This window comes from Schistocerca piceifrons, chromosome 3 (genome assembly GCF_021461385.2).
Source record: "Schistocerca piceifrons isolate TAMUIC-IGC-003096 chromosome 3, iqSchPice1.1, whole genome shotgun sequence".
Taxonomy (NCBI): domain Eukaryota; kingdom Metazoa; phylum Arthropoda; class Insecta; order Orthoptera; family Acrididae; genus Schistocerca; species Schistocerca piceifrons.
The window spans coordinates 213,178,722-213,202,532 of NC_060140.1; the positions used below are offsets into that span (position 1 = coordinate 213,178,722).

The window sequence follows — 23,811 nt, forward strand, 5'->3', positions numbered from 1 at the left end:
ATGATAATTTTTCATTTGACAAGGCATTTGCATGTCTATTAAATTTTAATTTATTTTCATATGGCCAGAATTTAAAATAGGAAATGTTGTTTTTATTTAAAGATCCAGATTCAGTTTTTGTTGGTTAACGTTTCCATTTGTTAATAAATATGGAATTTAGCCAGATTTGAACCAGCCACTTGAGGATTACACTCTAGAAAATTGATGCCTTCAGATCCCATAAATACTGAAAAAGTCGAATAGAACCAGTCAGCAAAGAAAATTGTATATACCAACCATGTTCTGTTAATTTTAATAAATCCATATTATGTTACATGTATAATAAAAAAAATGGTTCAAATGGCTCTGAGCACTATGGGACTTAACATCTATGGTCATCAGTCCCCTATAACTTAGAACTAAGTAACCTAACTAACCTAAGGACATCACACAACACCCAGTCATCACGAGGTTGAGAAAATCCCTGACCCCACCGGGAATCGAACCCGGGCGCGGGAAGCGAGAACGCTACCGTACGACCACGCGCTGCAGACTACATATATAAACCTCTAAAATGTGTAATAGAAAGATAAGTCCCATAGTGCTCAGAGCCATGTGAACCATTTGAGCCAATTCTGAAAACAAAAAAGTAATTAAAAAGACAATCACAAATTAAAAAAAAAAAAAAGTAGAATTGAGAATCCACCCTTACTAATTTATAAAAGCCTGAAATTGGGCAAATTGTGAGTATTTCCAACATAAACTCTATTCACCACCAGTGCTTAGCAGAACATAACTGTAATAGTGACAAAAAAGGAAACACTTGTTTGATGTTGCAGAATATTAAACTGTAATGGAGTTGTGCTCTGCCTACATCTATGTAATTCAAAGAGGTAGTGAAACTGTCTGCATAAAGTTTGAATTAGAGTCAATTTTTTGTCAGGCTTAATAAAGTTCTCTGATTTTGTGATGATGCTTTCTGACACGACAGTTTGGGAAGGACCAGAAAGTAGTATGCTCAATGGACATAATTTAAGAGGTGGCTTGCTACGACCTGAGGGGGTGAGAGAGAGAGAGAGAGAGAGAGAGAGAGAGAGAGAGAGAGAGAGAGAGAACAAAACTAGCAAGTTAGTTGTCCATCACACTCATGGGCTCATCTTACTACAGAAACAGCTGTTAATGCAACACATGCCTGTCACCTTGCCTGCCAGTGTGCTGCGTAGAGCAGTAATCACATGTTGGTTTGTTTTCTTTATCCATCTGCAGGCAATAAATATTGTATAGATGTTGTCCAAAAGTACATGTAAATTTATGAGAAACCATTTCAAGGAAGTGGAACATACAAATATGTAAATAAAGAAGTACCAAAAGTACAAGGTCATACAGTTAATAGTAATACAGAATAATACAAGACCATACTATACATAGTAGTAAAACTATATAGACACATATGTTTATGGTATTGTAATTGCAGAGTCTGTTTTGTCATCCCCTTTATATCCAGCTATCCATTAGGTATGCAAATATAATAAAGAGTTTCAAGGCGAAAGACAGTATTTTCAGTTTTACCTTAATACAAACATGGTCAGAAAATATTTATTGGCCTACAGTGTCATTTGAGTAAAAACATTGTTTGAGTAGAAATTTAAATTCTGCTTTAATTTTATTTCTGACTTCTAACGTCCTGAATTTGACTGGCAGTCTGTTGTAAAGTTTTGTGCCAATATGGCGAATGTGCTTTTGAGTGTTTGTTCTTTTTGTTTGCTGTGTATGGAGTGTTGTTGTGTTTTGAGTATTGTAGTTATGGAAGTTGGCATTCGTTTGAAAATCTACAAGGTGAAACACACATGCACCATACAAAATATTGTTAGTATTTTAAGCTTTTCGAATGTGGGTTTGCAGTGTGTCTGTGGATGGCTGTGTGTTACTATTTGGATACCCTCTTCTGTCACAAAAAATAATAATAAAAAATTGTTTTAGGTGGCAAGTGGTGACACCCCAAAGTTGTATTCCGTATGTTGCAAGAGACTGAAAACAGGCAAAATATGCCATCCTAGCATCCTCTGAGATACAAACATTTTCAATAATTCTAAGAGCAAAATGGGCAGAATTAAATTTCTGTGAAAGTTTTGTTACATGATCATTAAAATTTGTTTCCATCAATATGAATACCCAACAATTTTGTAGATGTCAGTCTGTCTGTAGCTTTGTCACCCAACACCAGATCAAGAATTACGTTTGGGCTTATTTTCCCAAACTGCATATAATGTCAACCTGTTTGCATGAATCAAGAGTGAACATTCATTAGGACTTGATTAGTAGTAGTTTGTAGCAGTTGCTTTGGGGCACTTATCACTCTAGTTTCATATGTGAATAGTATGGTAGTGGTATGGATGTCAAACTTATATAGACCAGAAACGTTATGGGACCTAGACTACTGCCTTGTGGTGTTCCTGTTTTCACTTTTTTTGCATCTGACTCTTTTTAGTAAGTTGAAATCAGTGTTCTGTTTTGTAGGCATGATTCGAACCAAATTTTCCCTGTCCCATGAATACCTAACACATCTAACTTTTTTTAAAAATAATTCTATGATTGATATTATCAGATGCTTTGGAGAAATCTAAATTTACTCTTGTTACAGCATTGTCTTTTTCTAGGTTTTTCATTATTTGTTCAGTGCAGTACATTACTGCTGTTTCAGTAAATTTTACCTGCCGGGAAGCTATATTGATTTGTGTTTAGCAGTTTATGATCATTTAGATATTTGTTGATTCTTTGCTTCATCAATTTTTCTAATACTGGCTGATAAGTTTTCTGTCTTATACTTGTCTCCATTTTTAAATAAATGGCTTTACTTTTGAGATTTTCAGCCTTTCTGGAAACACTCCTGCACTAAATGATAAGTTTGCTTTGTATGCCAGGGGCCTTCCAGTCTTTGGGGCTGTCATTATTATGATAACACCAGCACTTCATTTGCTCCTGCCAACATTTTAGGATTCCAGTTATCACTTGTAACACTTCATGTGTTTATTTGGCTCTAATCTCGTGCTACAAGCAGCATTTGAAAATTGCTTCTGGATTTGGTAACCCTAATCTTCCTTTCTTTCTTGCTGCCAGAGCTGTGTTACCTTTTTCATTATAGCAGAATTGTGTTGTGCCCGCCACAGTAACCGGATGTGCACTAGTGTCGTTCAATTTTTCACAATGTTTTGTTTTGTCTGTACTTTCTGAAGGTACTTATTCCTTTGCTTAGACAGGTTACTTTTATTCAGATTGTAACTAAAAGGACTTTACAACTTTGGAATGATATGCAAATTGATTGAGATAACTTACAGACTCAGTAGATGTGTCATTTTGTAGCAGACAATCTCAAATTTGATTCGCATAGTGGATCAGTACCCCATTTCGCCACCAGCAGCACCAGTGTAGCACACATTTAAATGGCTACTTTCACTCATGTGGAATGTGCACACTGTGTGTTTTAGTTTCATGAAAACTTTTTAATTCCACAGATAAATTAACATGACAGTGATGGAATGGTTTACTACCAGCAATATGCTGCACCACCTGATTTCCTCAAGGTTTCCTTCATAACTGCTTCCCAAGTATGTGCATTGGCCATGAAGGGCCAGTCGCAAGGCCACCTTGCTGCCCAGACTAGACACCACTGGATTTATTTCTCTGGGGTTTCATTAAAAACCATGTGTATGTTCCTCCCCTACCAAACCATTTAGCAGAATTGAAAAACTGAACCTATGCTGCCATTGCCTGATTCACTGTAACGAATGTGGGAAGAAATTGATTACCAGTGGGATGGTTTTGCATCACAAATGGTAGCCGCATCGAACCAAAATGACAATTGACACATTATGTGAGACTTGAGGCTGATGGCTACAAAATAACTCACCTACCGATCTGCAATTTACCTCTATAAGTATCTATATCATTCCAAAGTTGTAAAGTCCTTAATGACTCACTCTTTATATAAGGGGCATTCAAATGAAACCCAGTCACTAGTGTAAAGTATTGATAATGATTTTATTAACTCAAAAATGTAGTTATACCCACAGTACACATACTCAAAAAGAGTCGCCAAAGCTGTTGGCCATTTATCCCATTGTGACACTAGCCAGTCGATTCGATCCTTGAAGAAGCTAGTCGGCTGCTGTCAGATCCAAGCCTGGACCCAGTCATACACTTCGTCAACCGTTGCGAATCGATGTCTGCGAATAGCTTGTTTTAGAGGTCCAAACACATGAAAGTCACATGGTGAAAGGTCGGGATTGTACGTTGGATGTTCCAACAGTTTCCCACCGAAACTGCTGCAATGTTGTCTTCACTGCATTGCCTGTGTGTGGGTGGGTGTTATCCTGTAGCAGGATAACACCATTGGACAACATGCTTTGGTGTTTCAACTTGATGGCTCGTCTAAGGTTCTATAAAGTGGCTTGATAATGCTGGGCATTGATGGTGTTCCCTATTCCAGGAACTTGACAAGCAGTGGGCCCTTGTGGTCAAAAAAGGACATTATGACCTTACCAGAACTAGTGTGCATGTCCTTGGATTTTTTTTGGAGGTGGTGAAGTCGCATGTTTCCACTGCTTGCTCTTACACTTGCTTTCCCGTTCAAAATGGTGACACCATGCTCGTTATCTGTGATAATATGCGACAGAAACTGTATTCCTCCTCATGATAATGTTTCAGATGACTCAAAGACAGTGCTATTTGAATATTTTGCTGTTCAGCCATCTGTTGGTGGGAAACCCAATGCACACAGATTTTTCGAAAGTTCAAGTGTTGATGCATTATGGGTTGGGTGGCACCCTCGCTTATACCCAGTAACTGATGGATCTCGTCCACGGTGATTCTGTGGTTGTCCAAGACTAAAACGTTCACTTCCATCACCATTTCCGGTGTGATGACACAATGATCCTGTCCAGGATGATCGTAGTCTTCCAGTGACTCGGTCACCTCAAGGTATTGTTTGTGCCATTCCACAACACTTGAACGACTCGGACTGTACTCACCGTACACAGCCTTCATCTGTTGATACATTTCACGGCCTCTAACTCCCTCCACCACCAAAAATCGAATCACTCCTCATTGTTCCTGCTTACTCGCCTGCATATTCGGTAGTGGACGATAACTTGTGTGCCCACCTTCTCTTTTGCGTGAAACCACACTAGTGCTATGCAACACCAAACAGTGCACATGCGTCAGTCTCTCTACCTATAGATGGCACCCCCATACCTGCAGTTACGTGGTGCCACCTTACGTGTAAGGCAAAGGGAGACGCACTGAGTGCACCTTATATACATAAGCTTTCTGAATAGTTCTCAATGAGTGGCTGACTAATTTGTTGTTCCTCTTACTGGACTGCTGACTGCAGTTCTTTATATTTGATTTATGTTAGCTGTTGAATGCTTGTTTAGATGAATCTGGATGTACAGTGGAGGTAGAAGATGGAGATTTAATTTTGGCTGTATGGCTATATGTGATTTTGATATATAACTACTCTGTTAATGTTGACATCTGATATGAAACAACTTATTGTGAATTTTTGTATTTGAAGAGAGCACACTGAAAATGAAAATGCAGTGTTAAGTGCATCATAAACCCCCCCCCCCCCCCCTTTCCTCCTCTTAGTGCTGTTATGTGCCTGTGACCACTACAGTATCCAATTGTTACTTTCCATAATTACGTTCAATTCCTGGCAACTCGAGCAGTTCATCAACTCGGCTCTTCGTTCGGAACAAACTAGTGTCCCAAATAAGTTTGACTGCAAATGTTTCCTTTAGTAGCAAAATTTTAAATTAATGTATCTTTCTTTACAGCAGATGGTGTTACTGAGCACCTTTGTATTTGCATTTAATGGGGTAAATGTTACAGACGGAGTACTTTTGTATGGTCATCTGTACATCGTGAAACTCTTTAGTGTTTTTCTGTTGTTGTTTTGTTTGCATATGTCTCAACAACAGAGAACAATGCATAGACTTCACATCGTGATTAAAAATTATTGATGCCTCTGAATTAGCTGTGTTGTAAATTCGGCAAGGGAAAATGTATCTCACTGTTGACAACAATTTAGTATATGTTTCCGTACCTCTCTTCATTTTATAATTAGAGGAGAACATAACTTTTATAACATGCAGTTAAAATTCTGTAGTTCATTTTTCTCACTTTTCTGATTTTAGTATATCTGTTGACATTTGTGAGTAGTGTCCTGTGACTAATCGCTTTACTATTTTTCCTGTTTCTTCACAGGAAGCATCACGATGTTCGGAAAGCACCAGAAGATGGCTTTCCTCATGAGAACAACATGATTGAGGTTGAGGCAGATAGTCAGTGTAGTCTTGCAAATGGAAATAGGGAACTTTGTGTAAAAGAGGAAAATGTCTCATGGCCCTGTACATCAGATGATGTTCTCAAAAATGTGGAAATTGACCCTCCAATTGCCACACCGCCACATTCGCAACAAGAGGAACAGCCACAGCAGCTACAGCAAGAGCAGCATCAGGCGCAACAGCAGCCTCACATTCAACGTGTTGCAATCAGGATTAAGATGTGTGGTGATTGCAATTCACGTCATTTGTTAGAAGCTTGTCCTCTTCGCAGTCCACAAACAATTGTGAGTGATTCTGTAATATACAAGCAATGGTTTGACCATCGTGAGCAGAGTGAAAGAACTAGTGCTGTAATAGTGAGTAACCCTTGTGATGGAGAGGAACGTAAACCGACTATACTCGAAGGACGGTCTGGTCATCAGAGTTATGCCGAAGCATCATTACCTGTCAGTTTGACTCTGAAAATGTGTAATGCTGAACATGGACTAAGTGTTGTAGCATTGACCCATATCCAGCCATTTACTCAGTTTGGACCCCTTGTTGGACAAGCCATCAGAGAAATGGACATTCCTGATGACTTTAATATGAAGGACATATGGGAGGTAAGTCTTCACTGCAAAACTCTTGCCATTGTGTGAATTATGAAAGTATTTTATTAATACGGATTGTTATTTAGTCCATAGATTATTTTGCTGTTAATGTCTGATTATGTATGTTCGTACAGCTTATTTGTACTTTTATAATTTCAGTGATGAATTTTTCATAACTTGTTGAATAAAACTACCATTATAGGGGCTTCCTGGTATGTATTGGATATCTGTTTGATTCTTGCAGGGTAAAAAACTTTTCCAAAAGTGAATTCTTACCAACGTATTGCTCCAAATATGTTAGGTTTTTATTTTCTACACTGTAACACTCACTTGAACACTGTATCATTGTTTGTTTTCTGGTCCCAAAGTTTCATGACATCATCATCCTTGAACCAATTCATTACTTTTGTATTTCACTGCTATGAAAGACGATTTTCGATTGCCTGACTGGCTCAAATTCATCTCTTCTGCTAAAGAAAAATATCTTCATAATAATTATCAGTGTGTATAATTGCTCTGTTTCCAATATAATACTTTTTGCTGACAGTATGAATGGAGCATTTAATTATGCATCTTTGCATGTGTGTTTGTGTGTGTAAACTGTGTGTCAGTGGTTACCTTTACTCGTTCCATTTTTATAAATATTAATAATTAAAGAACAAGATATTTGTAGTTGTGGCAGTTCTCCATTACGTGTAATCATTGAGGCTTAAGGCAAGTCATGTTCGCAGTTCAGTCTCCCTGAGCAAAATCTCATAACTACAGTAACATGCAACTCTTATAAACAGAAATCAACAAAATTATGTTCTGTTTTCCCGGCATTCATTCGGGCAGTGCAGTGGTAGTGTATTCTGTTGGGATATTTGTGTTGTTCTGGTGGTGCATGGGTGGTATAAGGTTTACGTTTCACAAAGAAACGGTCCTGGGCTCTGATGTGCCAGATGGCTTGAAAGAAGCTTTTTTGAGGTTTTGATGATCCCCTCCTTGAGTTTTTACTTGTTTTATTTCTTAAAATTCCTAACCATATTCTGAATTTTACCCAGAGATAATAGGTTCATTTTATATACTCTTGGCACTGTAATACTGTTTAGTGAGGACAACCACCTGAGCAGTCCCTGCCTGGACATTTGACTAGGGGACTATTTTACCTCCACAATATTTTACCATAGAGGATGCCATCATCAAACCATGCAGTAGAGCTGCATGTCCTTGGAAAAAATATCAGCTGTAGTCTTCCCTTGGTTTCAGCCATTCACAGTTTCAGGCCCTGTTGATTTATGTTAAAACACCAGATTGACCATGAAAAACAAGACTGATACTTTACTGACTCCACTGTGGAATGTTAGATCCCTTAATGTGGCAGGTGGATTAGAGAATTTAAAAAGGGAATTGGTAGGGTGAAGGTAGATTTAGTGAGAATAAGTGAAGTGTGGTGGCAGGAGGATCAGGCCTTCTGGCCAGGTCAGTGCAGGGTTATCAACACAGTCAGAGAGGGGTAATGTAGAAATGGGTCTAATAATGAATAAGAAAATAGGAATATGTGTAAGCTACAGTATAGCAAACATATGTTGTAGCCAAGATACACACAAAGCTAAGACCCAACACAGCCATAAAAGTATATATGCCAACTATCTCTGCAGATGATAGAGATGTTTGATGATAGAAAGGAAATTATTAAGGTTGTTAGTGTTTTTATTGTGATGGATCCATTACAGGGAGATTGCGATCTTCAGATGATGTCCGTGTATCATAAGTGGTCGCTCCCACTGTTTGCTTTGCAGCGTGGTGTAGATTTAGGACTCTTTTGTTATAAGCTATTCTCATGGTTAGCTGCTGTTAATCATCGTTTCTCATAATTATCACAATTTTACTTTCGTTGTCAGATTCGACAGTCATAGCAGTTGGCCAAAGGTGGCATACAATCTGCCCTACTGCAGATAAGATAGTCCACCTGGAGTCTGTTATTTGAACAACTTTCACCCAATGTCAACACCTTGTTGCAATCTTCTTTGATCTGCATAAATCTTATGATACCATCTCGTGGCACCACAGCCTGGGACTTTCTTCCATATTATGTCTCACTTAGCACCACCTATCTGCCAGAGACTGGGGTGCTGCAGGTTTTGTTTTGAGCGTCCCTCTCTTTTTAATGGCTATCAATGGTCTGGTGGTGGCTGTGGGGCCTGTGATTTCATCCTCTTTGTATGGTGCTGATTTTCGCTTTACTTCTGTTCATCTGTGACGGGTGTTGCTGAATGCAGACTGCAGGAAGCGTAACACTGAGCGCAATCTTGAGCTATCATTCTTGGCTTCTATTTTCAGCTGCCAAGACATGTGTTAAGCATTTCTTTTGCTGCCATACAGTCTATCCCCTTCCGGATATTTACCTTTATGGGTAGCCCCTCAATGTTGTGGACTCTTATGGTGATTCCTGGTTGACATGGACTCCCCATCTTCGTCAACTAAAGCGAACATGTTGGTCATTCCTCAGTGCTCTTTGATTCCTCTGCTATACCAACTGGGTTGTGGACTGCTCTGCCCTGCTGCAGCTCTACAAAGCATTGATCCAGTTCCATCTAGATTATGGGAGTCTTGCAAATGACTCAACATGACCTTCGATGTTAAGAGATGTGTGACCCAATACGCCATTGTGGGATATGGCTGGCAGCTGGCACCATTTGGACTAATCCTGTGATTAGCCTCCTAGAGGAGGCACGGGTTCCACTGTTGCGGGTCCTGTAGAAACAACAGGTGATTGCTTATGTGTTAAGCATCCACTGTTCCCCGCAGTACCCGAACTACTGTCTCTTCCTACCAGAAACAGGGAGCGACCTCCCGCATTGGCAGCCCATGTCTGGGGTTACAAATGCTATCCACATCTGGTCCCTTTTTTTTCTGAACTCCAGCTTCCCTCTATACCACCTCTTCTCTGGGCCTGCTCACACAAACGTCTGTGGTGTATCCCCTGTCCACAGCTCTGTCTTGACTTGTCACAAGGTCCAGTGTAGCCTCAGTCGCCAATTCTTCTCCATCCTCGGCAGGTTTCAGGGTTCAGAAGTAGTCTATACTGATGGCCCAGTGGTTGGCACTTGCATCCATGCAGGATGTAATGAACTTCGGTACTTGCTGGATGGCTGCAGTGTTTTCACTGCAGAGTTGCTAGCCACCTCTTTTGCTATTCAGTATATCCTCTCCTGCACCAGTGAGTGCTTCCTCATCTATAGCGACTCTGACCAGTTCACACACTCCTGACCAGTGTTACCCTCGCTATCCTTTGGTCTTGATCATCCAGGATTCCCTTTTTGCCCTCAAACAATGTGGATGCTTGGGGTATTTGTCTGTCCCCTGGGTCACATTAGGATCCCCGGGAATGAGCTCGCTGACAAGCTGGTCAAATTGGCTACTGGCAAGCCACCTCCTTGAGATTGGCATTCTGGAACTGGACCTTCAGTCAATATTATGCCATCAACTTCTAAGGATTTGGAATATGGATTGTCTTACCCTGACTGCTGAACACCCTATGGCTGGTAAAGGAGACCACAAATTTGTGGAGGTCCTCCATACAAGACTTTATCGTCCTTTGCTGGCTCCACATTGGCCAACTTGGCTGACTCAGTCATCTCCTTCATCACAATGATGTGTCCCACTGTTGTCGAGGTACCTGTTTGAAATTGATCCACATTTTACTGGACTGTCCCAACATAGCCACCCAGCGGCAGACTCTTAATCTTCCTGTTTCACTACCCCTGGTGGTAACAGATAAAGCCTTTGTAGCTGATCTGGTTTTTTGGTTTATTCATGAAAGGAGCTTTTATCACCCTCTCTAAGGAAGGGCGCCTCAGCTTTGTCGACCCATAGAGGGGTTGGCAGGGTGCCCTGTTGCCTTCTCTGGCCAGTGGCTGCTGGGTTTGATGGTCTGCCCCAGCACTCACTCTACCCTTTCTTTTGCTCTTCTTCCCTTCTCCTCACGTGTTCTGTTTGACTTGATGTTCTTCCACTGTGTTTCTCTCACCCTATCCATGTTGCTAGTCTTGTCTGGGTGGCGTGCCTCTGATAAGTATGATAAGTAACTGAGGGGGGGAGAGTGTATGTTCCCCATTGTACTGTCTAACTTTGGGGATCTGCGGCTGCTCCCTGGACAGGGCACCTTGCTTGCCTTTATTCCTTTTCTTCTTCCATGTTCTTTTCTCTAGGCATTGGGTAGACCCTGGGGTTTTCTTTCCTTGGGTTTCATGCTCTAGGCCCTTCTTTGGGGTGTAATTTTGTTGACTTAGCTGTTCCAGGCAGGAGGTACTGATGAGCTCATCGTTCGGTCCCTTTCATCAGTAAACCAACAAGCCAACCAACTAATCAACCCAGTTAAAACAAGTACGTGGACCATGCCTCTGGCAGTGGTAAGGAAATCCAGTTTCTCCCTCTGGCAATGCAGAGATATTGAATCAACAATAAGTGCTCAGGCACAATTCAAAATCTCTCCTACACCATGTCCAGAGGACTTCCTCACAAAGCTTGCTGGAAGAATTTTTTTTTAGACTGGCCTTGCTAACACACATTTGCAGATGCCACTGAATAAGGAGTTGCAAAACATCATAATGATCAACACTACCTTCACTTTATACAAATACAGACGTTTGCTTTTTCAGATCTCTTCTGATCCAGTGATCTCCCTGAGATATCTGGAACAGTTAACCATGTCCACACTTGCACAATCTATCTTGACTGTGATTGCTACACGTCAGGACCACCTGTGAATCTTTTGCACCCTATTCACTATATTGTATGCTGCTGGGCTAATGTGCTTCTTAGACAATGCCAGTTTTTCCAGGAACATGTGGAATATCTCACCACCAAAACTTACAGGAGCTGCAGGCTTTTTTGGGAAATGTGAATTATTAATCAGAGTTCTTCCCACAATCATCCTTTATCATGCAGCCTCTAAGCCAGTTGCATAAGAAAGGCATTCACCACTGATTGATGGCTGCCTGTGAGCACACTTTCACACATATGCTGCACTTACAATTCCCATTATCTGTCACAACTTCTTCAACTGCTTCCTTCATTGTTGCTTGAGCAGAAGATCCCACCAATTCATTATAAAATCCTAACTTGGTTGGTGGTTTTGGCAAGTTCATAATTCCACATAACATTATCCCTGCAGCACTGCCCTTGCCAATGCAATGCAAGCCATACACTAGCCTAACATTTATATCATACACCTTCTTTCCACTATTACCACTATGAGGAATACTGTTAGAATTAGAAAACGAAACTTCTGTTACACTTCAATAACATTTTACATGCCAAACCAATATGTGAAGTTATTTTCAATTCCAGTCCTCTTTCTTTGCAAACTTGGCGTAATACGTTATGTTTCAAAATATTAGAAATCAAGGAAATATTAATTATTTCATTCACATCATTACTGTCACTTTCATAGTTTTCAAATTTTTCTTTACTGTCACAAAGTTTCTTGCTGGAAGAAGTTCTAACACATTCATCTGGAGTAGTCGGTGAAGCAGCCTGAGCAGCATTTTCCTTCGAAACAACAAAAGATTTCTTCTTCCACTCATTGTGCCTTTTCTTAAACACTCGATTGCTGAAATGGGGCATATTGATATCCACAAATCAAATACGTAAAACAGGTAAGAGAAAAATTTGTCAAATACGCAAAATTGAACAGCTAAACAACACAAAGCAAACTCCATAAATCAACACACACAGCATAGCATTGATGTTCACCAATATGAACAGTCACTTGTCACAGAGATAAAGCCATACAAGGTTGGAAAGCAAAACACTATCTAATTTCGCAAAGATACCCTGCTTTGCAGCCAGCGAGCAGCACCATCAGAGGTGACACACCAAGTAGCTACAACCGTTTACGCAGCGCGTCAACTTTGCAGCAATAAAAAACACACTTAGGAGGGTGAAACTTGTTTTGTTTTATTCAGAAAACTCCAAATAATTTTATAATGAAAAAAAAACAAAAAAAACGTTAATTTTGTCATTTTCATTGTTCCGGCTCCACTTAAGCTTTACACCGGCTTTCTGCATTGCCCTCCAGGAAATCTGGTTCCCGGCAATACGGACCCCTGCCCTTCACGGCTATAGGGCATATTACAAGAACCGTAGCAACTGTAATAGAGTATCAGGGAGAGTTTGTGTCTATGTTATGAACTCAGCATGCAGTGAACATCTGCCCCGTCAAACCCCTCTTGAAGCTGTGGCTGTCAGGATAAAGATGACACAGGAAATAACTGTCTGCAACATATATCTTCCTCCAGATGTTGCAGTACCCCTGAATGCATTGTCTGCACTGATTCAACACCACCATAAACCTTTCCTACTTATGGGAGATTTTAACACCAATAACCCCTTGTGGGGTGGCACTGTGCTTACTGGTCAAAGTAGAGATGTCAAAACTTTCCTGTCTCAACTCAACCTCTGCCTCTTAAATACTGGGGCCCCCACACATTTCAATGTATCTCATGGCTCTTACTCAGCCATTGATTTATCCCTCTGCAGCCCAGGACTTCTCCCATCTGTCCACACTGACTTGTGTGGTAGTGACCACTGTCCGATTTTCCTGTCACCACCCTAGCACTATTCCCCTGGATGTCTACCAAGATAGGCTTTAAACAAGGCAGACTGGGATGCCTTCACCTCTGCTGTCACCATTGAATCTCCCCCACATGGTACCATCGATGTGGTAGTTGAGCAGGTCACTAGGACGATCATTTCTGCAGTGGAAAACATGATCCCTTGTTCTTTAGAGTGCCCCTGGTGGAAGTCAGTACCTTGGTGGTTGCCGGAAATCACTGAGGCCATTAATGAGTGTTGGCGAGCTCTACAGCGACATAAGCAGCACCCATCCGTCCCTAGAGCACCTAATAGCTTTTAAACGTCTCTACCCGAATTCACCAGCTTATAAAAAGATGGAAACAGGAGTGTTGGGAGAAGTACGTCTTGACCATTGGGTGCCATACATCGCCTTCCCAAGTCTGGACAAAGATCAGATGCGTTTGTGGGTACCAGAGCTTGACAGGTGTTACTGCCATTAACATCAATGGCATGTTATCTACTGCTGCAAACGGAATTGCCGAGCAGTTTGCTGAGCACTATGCTCTAGCCTCTGCATCAGAGAATTATCTCCCAGCATTTTGTACCCTCAAACAGCAGATGGAAAGGAAAGTCCTCTCGTCCACTGAACGTCACAGTGAACCCTATAATGCTCCATTTACAGAGTGGGAGCTCTTTGGCACTCTTGCACATTGCCCCAATACAGTTCTTGGTCCAGAACAGATCCGCAGTCAGATGATCAAACATCTCTCGCCAGACTACAAGCTCATCTTCAACCGGATCTGGTATGATGGCGTCTTTCCATTGCAATGGTGGGAGAGCACCATCATTCCAGTGCTCAAACGTGGTAAAAACCCACTTGATGTGGATAGCTATCGGCCCATCATCCTCACCAAAGTTCTTTGTAAGCTGTTAGAACGTATGGTAAGTTGACAGTTGTGTTGGGTCCTGAACTCACGGGGCCTACTGGCTCCATGCCAGGGCAGTTTCCGCCAGAGCCACTCTACTATTGATAATCTAGTTTCCCCTCGAGTCTGGCATCTGAACAGCCTTTTCCAGACACCAACACCTGGTTGTCATCTTTTTTGATTTATGTAAAGCTTACGACACAACCTGGCGACACCATATCCGTGCCACATTATATGAGCAGGGTCTCTGGGGCCCACTCCCAATTTTTATCCAAATATCCTGTCGCACTGTACTTTCCGTGTCCAAGTTGGTGCCTCCCATAGTTCCCCCCCATATCCAGGAGAATGGGGTCCCACAGGGCTCTGTATTGAGTGTATTTATATTTTTAGCGGCCGTTAATGGTCTAGCAGCAGCTATAGGGCTGTCCGTCTCACCTTCTCTGTATGCAGACGACTTCTGCATTTCGTACTGCTCCACCACTACTGGTGTTGCTGAATGGCACCTACAGGGAGCCATCCGCAAGGCACAGTCATGGGCTCTAACCCATGGCTTCCAGTTTTCAGCTGCGAAGTCATGTGCCATGCATTTCTGTCAGCATTGCACCGTTCATCCTGAACCAGAACTTTATGTTAATGATGATCCACTCATGATAGTGGAGACATATCGATTCTTAGGACTGGTTTTTGACACCTGATTGACGTGGCTTCCTCATCTTCATCAGCTGAAGCGGAAATGCTGGCAGCACCTCAATGCCCTCCATTGCCTTAGTAACACTAACTGGGGTGCAGATCGCTTTGCACTACTGCAGCTCTACAGAGCCCTTGTTCAATCCAGCCTTGATTACAGCAGTCTGGTTTATGGTTTTGCGGTGCCCTCAGCGTTGTGTTTACTCGACCCTGTGCACCACTGTGGCATTTGACTGGCAACAGGAACTTTTAGGATGAGTCCAGTAATCAGTGTCCTGGTGAAGACCGAAGTCCCTCCATTGAAGGTTAAGCGTGCACAACTGCTCACCAGTTATGTTGCACACATTCATAGTTCTGAGCATCCGAATTACCGTCTCCTTTTCCCGTCCATGGCAGTTCAGCTTCCGCATCAGAGGCCCAGGTCAGGGCTTACAATTGTGGTTTGCATCTGATCTCTTCTGTCTGACATGGAGTCCTTGCCTTTACCTCCTATACTCGAGGTCCATTCACGTACACCTCCATTGTGTACACCTAGGCCAAAGCTTCGCCTGGACCTTTCACGTGGTTCTAAGGACTCGGTTAACCCCACGGCTCTCCACTGTCACTTCATCTCGATTCTTGACATGTACCGGGACCGTGAAGTGGTTTACACTGACGGCTCGATTGCAGATGGCCACGTTGGCTTCCCGTATATTCATGGAGGACATATTGAACAGCACTCCTTGCCAGCCACTGTGTTTTCACTGCAGAGCTGGTGGCCATTTCTTGTGCTCTTGAGCACATCCGCTCATGCCCTGGCGAGTCGTTTCTCCTCTGTACTGGCTCCTTGAGCAGCCTACAAGCTATCGACCAGTGCTACCGCCGCCATCCTTTGGTAGCGACCAGGAGTCCATCTATGCCCTGGAACGGTCCAGTTGTTCCGTGGTGTGTACCCCAGGCCTCGTCGGAATCCCAAGAAATGAACTTGCCAACAGGCTACGCGGAAACCTCTTCTGGAGATTGGCATCCCTGTAACTGACTTGTGATCATTATTACGCCGCAAGGTGTTTCAGATTTGGGAGACGGAATGGCATAATTTCAGTATGCACAACAAACTGCGTGCCCTTGAGGAGACTACAAATGTGTGGAAGACCTCCATGGAGGCCTCTCGCAGGAACTATGTGGTTATCTGCCGGCTCCGCATTGGCCATACGTGGCTAACACATGGCTACTTCCTCCGTTGCGAGGATCCGCCTCGGTGTCACTGTGGCTCACATATGACTGTTGTCCACATCTTGTGGTACTGCACACTTTTAGCCATTCTTCGGCAGACTTCTCACCTTCCCAGTTCCCTACCTTCAGTGTTGGGCGACAATACCTCAACAGCAGGTTTAGTTTTAAATTTTATTTGTGGGGAGGGGGGGGGGTTATCGTACCATCTAAGGGTGGGCATTTAGCCTTCTCTCTAAGGTCGCCACCCTCCCTCCATTTGAACTCTGTCACACTTTCTTTGCATTTGTTTGTCTTGGTGGTTGTCTTTTTCCTACATGCATTCATCTCGCCTTGTCTTTTTGGGGTGGACATTTTAATGTGTTGCAGAGTGGTTGGCTCATCCTCTTTATTATTGTGATGAGCCAGTCCAGACCATCTGCTCTATGGTTTTAACAACTTCTTTTCCTTTTCCTTTTCCTTGTGATGTAGGTTTCCTCATTTTTTGTTCATTCCATTCGTTTTCTTTTTAGGTGAGGTGTTTGGTGTTTTTGTACCTTGAGCCTTGCTTGCGTCAGGAAAAAGGGACTAACGACCCTGTAGTTTGATCCATTTATACCCCAAACCAACCAGTCCAACTTCTGTTATTACCCTCTTTAGATGTATCCGTTCATTTTCAACTGAATTACCTTTTATGTATTCATTACCACAGTTTCAACAGCCTTAGAGAACTCTGAAATGTGCATCATCATTCCTCAATAGTTCGGTATTTGGCTTCTTTGTGTGTTGATTCTTCCTGGTGATTCTCTTGAACTTAAGCTTTATCAGAACTAAATTGTGATCTAAGTCTATATCTATTCCTAGTATGCCTTCCAATCCAACAATTGATTTTGGAATATCTCTCTCTTAATAATGTAGTTCAGCTGGTATCTTCACCTTTCTTCTGGCCTTTTCCAAGCATACCCCTGCTCTTGTGATATTTTCAACAATTTATGTGCTCCTACAAGGTGGAATTTATTGCAAAAGTCTGAGATCTTAGCCTCTCTCATTCCTATTGCCAAGCTTGTATCTTTCCAAACTCTGCCTTTTATTCCATGTCATACTACAGTATTCAAACCACATGATTGTCACAGTTCATCACCTTCTTGCACACTGATTCATCCATTCCATTTTTGTTATTTCACTGTCCTATCACCTTCTGTGTGTGACTTTGGCTTTTATAACTTAACTGTATTTGTTGGTTCTGATTTGGTTTCAATTCTTAGGTGCATACCCTATCACTGAACTGTCACACCAACTCATGATTTGTTGTACCTTCCTATTTATGACCAGTCCGAACCTCATTATGCTATTCTTTAACACTGTTGGTGTTATTTTATATCGGCAGATCAAATATCTTTGTCTTCCTTCCATTTAACTCCACTGTCTTCTGTTATACCTAGATTTAACATCTTCATTTCACTTTTCAGATTATCTAGTTTCCCTACTACATTTAGACCAGTGACATCCACACTGTGGCTCATTTTCAGATCTTTTGCCATGTTCATCACCGCCTGAATAGTTCTCTTCTAAATATATGGGATTAATCTAAAATATTTTGCCATTGAAGAGATTATCATGGCTGTTGTGTATGACTTGTTGCACAATGGTAAGGAGAAGTGGGCGACAGAGTGGTGTGGCAACTGTCATCGTAGGAAACCGGCGCAGGAGCAGAAATGATTGGTGAACAAGTTAACGCAATAAAAAATAGATTTACTTAACTTGTATCCTTCCAAGTGTATGAAGACTCATAACTACAAAGGCAGCAAGAAGCAGAGTTCAATTATCACAGTGCCCCCAAGGATGTAGTTGTCTGTACCACAGCACAATCTATGGTGTTGGAGCCATGACTAGATGGCGTCACGTGGAGAAGTGACTCCAAGCGCAAATGCACTGAGTGGCTGCTGCCAGCCATCCTATACTGTGGTGACACAGGGCACTCAGAATATAGAGCTGCTGGACGTGTGGCCCAGTGGACACACGCCATTGGATCCGCCAGATCTCACATGACCATTATTGACGTCAGACGGAATCTTGCTAGTTCGATACCAACCTGGATACACTGTGGGGTGTTTTTGGTACATGATGCTACAATGGCACTTTTACACTTATGGTCCACATTTACTGTGAATACATATTGTATGTGTTTAATGCACTGGTTGTTTCTATTTCCTCCTGCATCCTGTTATTGCTGATCATTGTCGAGTCTTCCAACTTTAGGGGCAATTTCCCACCTGAAGGGCAACAGTGTGCTCTGAATGTCTATCTCCTTCTCCACCCTCTTTCAAGAAGACTATTGACAGATAGGGATGACAGTTTATACAGAAAGTACTAGGTCAACTGGTGTAACTTTGATACACAACACAACCAAGAATGTTAGAACAACTTTATTAGACCGTGGCGTGTACACCAATCATCATAACATCTACTGAACACAGTAAGACAAAGCAAACGAGTGCAACTATTGCATTGTAGGAATTTTGTTAGACATCTGTGAATAAGACCTGTGGGAACACACCAGAAATGGGAGGTTCCCAGTGCTAAATATGGCATCGGCAAACTTAAGGGCTTTCTGCCACAGATCTATAAATGGCATCCATCCCAATTTGATGGCAGAAACTGATAAGTGGTATTATATGCCCTTACTGACTATGCTGGCACAAGTGCTAATGCTGACTGTTGTTGCACTACAGAAAATGTGAGCAAAATGAGCTTTTATGGTCAGTGTGGAGAGTTCAAAGATGCAGAAGTTATGATAAAAGGAAAGTTATTTGTCAGAATGAAAATCTTTTTAGTTGATTGTATTTTGTGTAATACAATTGAAATTATTAATCTACAAAGGACATCTTCCTAATTGCTTGTGTTTGGTCTCTACTCAATTTAGCTTCCCTTTCATCTTGGGTATGAGTGATCTACCCATCCTTTCCAAATTTCCAGAAATCATCCCTCTCTGCTCTGTGGGAAGCAACTAATAATTCCAAAAGCTAAGATAGTTTTTGTATTTTTGCATGTGTGTATTAGTAGTATTTACAATTTTGTCTTGTGAAGGTAAGCACTGGGCAAGCCTTAAGCACTGGTCAGGCTTTCTGTCTCCTTGTGAAATTAAGATAGTATTGTTATTTCTTTTTATAGATTATGACAGGAAGTGACCGGTTATATATAAGTACACAGGATGCAAATAGCTCCAACTGGCTACGTTACTTAAGGCCAGCTCCTACACGTGATCAACGTAATATTGTTCCACTTCCTCGTGATGGTCATCTTTATTTTGTAACATCTATTGACATTCAAGCTGGTGAAGAACTGCTTTACTGGGCAGATGACCCAACCACCATATGGTCAAAGAAGAAAATGGAGAAAACAAGTAAGCCTTATATGATAAATATGAACAAATTCAATGAGGTGCATTACAGTAGATTTTAGTACAGTTTTTCGTTAAAAGAGAACTTTATGGAATTAGTTGTTAATACCATCAATCATGTTTCCATTATGCAATATATTGAGGGGTGTACTACAAGTAAAACAAAATATTCATTTATTAAATACACTTTTGCCATTGCATGCTGCAAATTTACATCTGTGTAACTGAGGGTGCATTTCTGTTTAAGACTTCATCTTTGAACAACTTGAACCTGCACTTAAAAACTCTTCTGCTGCCTGTTACACTCAATTTTATTTAAAAGATTTTCAAAGTGTTTTGCAGCTGTTTGTTTCACTCCTTTTTGATCCATCATCAGATTCACCTTTGGAAGATGAGTGTCCCTTCTGGTATCGAGTCTGTGAATATTGCTATTACTATTGCTTTCAAACTTGAATGATTTGCTGACAATAAATTTTATCAGTAAATAAGTGCTCTTATAAGCTATAGCTGATCTTTAACTACTTAAATAGTTGGCTGAAGTTCTCACATTATTCATATTACTTTTTCGTCCACTGGTGTCAAGAGAGGAAGTACTGGACTCGAAGCCAAGAAGACTGGAATTCAGATTCCCATGTGACATTTGTGATATAGATTTTCAGTGGTTTCCCTACATACTTCTATGTTTACATGCATACTTTGCAAACCACTGTGAAGTGCATGACAAAAGTTGCTTCCCTTGTACCATATATTAAGGCTTATTCCTGTTGCATTTGCATAAGGAGCTCATGAAGAATGACTGCTTAAATGACTCTGTATGTCATGTGATTAGCCTAGTCTTTTCTTCACAATCCCAGTGGGAGCAATAGGTAGGAAATGTAGTATATTCCTAGAGTTTTTACATAATGTTGATTCTTGAAAATTTGTAACTAGCCTGCCATGGAATAGTCGAGGTGTATTTTCATTCTTCTGACAGTTCAAGTTCTTCAACATTTCTGTGACATTTTTCCGTGAGTCAAACAAACCTGTGACTGTTTGTCCTGCCCTTCTTTTTATACATTCAGTACTCTGTGTTAATACTATTTGGTATGTGTATCACATATGTGAGCAATATTCTAGGATGAGTTGGATGAGTTTGTTGTAGACTGATTGCATTTTCCCAGCATTCTGCCAATTAACTAAAGTCTACCACTTGCTTTTCATATGAATTAGCCAATTTTACCATTTCACTTTGTATCCCCCAAAGTGTTACACCCAGGTATTTGTATGACTTGACTAATTTCAATTGTGACTCTTTGATATTGTATCATCATCGTCATTCCCCCCTGCATCTCATATTATGAAGTGAACCATTTTATAAATCTGGACATTTAATGCAAATTACAAGTCTTTGCTTCACTTTGAAATTTTATAGATATTTGTGGAGCTATTTTAAGATGGTATTTCATTATAGATAAGTAGTAGTCTGAAGTTACTGTTTTTAACACCTTAAATACTCACCAACCTAACAATATTCTGAATTCTATAGAATGACTGGTTTTTCTGGTTGTCTTTTTTGTTACGGAGAGAGATCAGGAGTTGAATATGGAATTTGGTGGGTCAGAAGACTTCACACACTGATATTGTTAGTGAAGTGACAACAGATCAGAAAAGTGGTTGAAGTGATGTTAGTTCTTTCATCATCAGCAAATGGTATGAAATAGATGTGACTGCAGAATTGCTTCCCTTAACTCCAATATTTCCATTTGCTATAACACCTTCAGACACCACACTCAATGACTCTTCAAATTTGATGGATATGTAAGTAAAATAATTAGCGATAAATTAGTGACTATTGTAGTTGCCGATTGGAAGGACAGAAACAGTGACTAAATAAGAATCTTCTTTAGTATAATACTGTTACTAAGTATTATAAAGAAACCAAGCTACGAGATATATTGGGCTAAATGTCCACTACTTGCAACTCCAGCATTTTGCCAGTTACTTAGCTACAAATGATTTTTGATTCTAAATAAATACCTCCATTTTTTAGATAACTCAGGATAGGAACTTGCTAGCCATCCACAGCCAAAGCTAAACAAAATATGGCCTGTTTTAGACCATCTCAATAATAAATTCAAATTTCTTTGTACTCCAAAGAGTGATGTCACCATAGATGAGTCTTGTGTTATATAAAGGCAGATTAGGTTGGGTTCAGTATCTACCAGTAAAAAGAGCAAGATTTGGAATAAAGAGTCCAAGTCAGGATATGTGTGGTGTATAAATATGTATAGGGCACAAAATTTGATGACGAACATAAAGATCTGCTCCAGTCCTCTCAAATGAAACCCCTTCTCAACAAAGGCTACTGCCTTACAGTTGATAATTTCTAAACCTCTCTGCAACTAGCAGATCTCCTTATTTCCGTGAAAGCTGACACAAAGGGTATTGTGCAATCTTCTAGAAAAGGTATGCCACCAAACTTTCGAAGTAAGGAATTGAAGAAGGGAGATATTGTTGCTTTTCAGAGGGGTAAAGTTACAGCAGTGAGATGGAAAGACAAGTGTAATGTGTCTATTTTGAGCACTATCTACAGAGCTCAAATGAAAAACTTAAATAAAAGGGGTAACCAGTTAATAAAACCACCAGACACAATTGAAGGGATGGAAAAGTTGACCGGTATATAGCAAACAATCCAGTAACATGAAAAATAGGGGGAAAATAATAGAAAGAATATTTTTCCATCTACTTGAACTGGCGCTCTGGAAGTCATTCAGCCTGTTCAAGAAATCTGGGGGAACAAAGAATGCTGTTGATTTTCATGTGGCAGTGATTGAGATGATGGACAGCTTAACATCACAGGAAGGATTCTCTTTGAAAGTAGCTGTTTGTCCATCCACGAACACCAATCCTTTTGGTCTAACTGACCATCATTTCCTATGATACTCCATTGAAACAGAATTCTACCAAAATTTGTGGGATGTGGAGCTGAGTTGGGATGTGAATGGGAAGAAAAAGGAGGGAATCATGATATATGTGTGAAGATTGTTACGTAGCTAAGTGTATTGTACCAATGCTTCAGAGTCTTTCGTGTAGCCATGAACGTATGAAGATGAATGTTGTGCAAAAGGCTATCATTTTAGTTTTTAAGTCAAACAATGGAAAATCCAGGATGGAATGTAACAATATTAGAGAAGGAAAGATGCTACTCACCATATAGCAGAGATGCTGAGTCGCGATAGGCACAACAGAACACCTGGTTCAGATTCATTGATGAAATCTTTGCTATCTGGATTGAAGGTGAGGACACCCTATTCACATTCCTCCAGAACCTCAACTATTTCTCCCCCATTTGCTTCACCTGATACCACTCAACCCAACAAGCCACCTTCCTAGAAGTTGACCTCCACCTCGGAGATGGCTACATCAGTACCTCTATCCATATCAAACCTACTAACCACCAGCAATGCTTCCACTTCAACAGTTGCCTCACATTCCATACCAAGAAGTCCCTTCCGTACAGCCTAGCCACCCATGGTCATCGCATCTGCAGTGACGAGCAGTCTGTCTCAAAATATACTGAGGGTCTCACTGAAGCCTTCACTGACCGTAATTATCATCCCAACCTTGTACAAAAACAAATATCCCATGCCTTACCTTTCCAGTCTCCCACCACCTCCCACAGTCCAGCCACAGAGGAGCATTCCCCTCATAACTCAATACCATCCGGGACTGGAGCAACTGAATTACATTCTCCGCCAGGGTTTCGATTACTTCTTGTCATACCATGAAATGAGAAATGTCGTGCCCACTACCCTTCCCACCCCTCCTATGTGGTATTCCGCCATTCACAGAACCTACACAATATACTCTCTCATCCTTGCACAACCACTGCTCCCAATCCCTTACCTCATGGCTCATACCCCTGTAATAGACCTAGATGCAAGACCTGCCCCATACATCCTCCTACCACCACCTACTCCAGTTCAGTCACTAACAACACCTATCCCATCAAAGGCAGGGCTATCTGTGAAACCAGTCATGTGATTTACAAGCTAAGCTGCAACCACTGTGCTGCATTCTATGTAGGCATGACAACCAACAAGCTGTCTGTCTGCATGAATGGCCACCGAAAAACTGTGGCCAAAAAACAATTGGAC

The 23,811-nt window shown here is 41.1% G+C and overlaps 1 protein-coding gene across 1 annotated transcript in view; it reads left to right on the forward strand.

Annotated features, from left to right (window-relative positions):
* LOC124788521 overlaps positions 1 to 23,811 on the forward strand; it is a 130,006-nt gene that overhangs the window by 31,598 nt on the left and 74,597 nt on the right. Inside the window, exons 4-5 of the mRNA XM_047255791.1 lie at positions 6,244 to 6,925; positions 19,447 to 19,678. Of these exons, the coding sequence (XP_047111747.1) occupies positions 6,244 to 6,925; positions 19,447 to 19,678 (914 nt within the window). The remainder of the gene's footprint in view (positions 1 to 6,243; positions 6,926 to 19,446; positions 19,679 to 23,811) is intronic.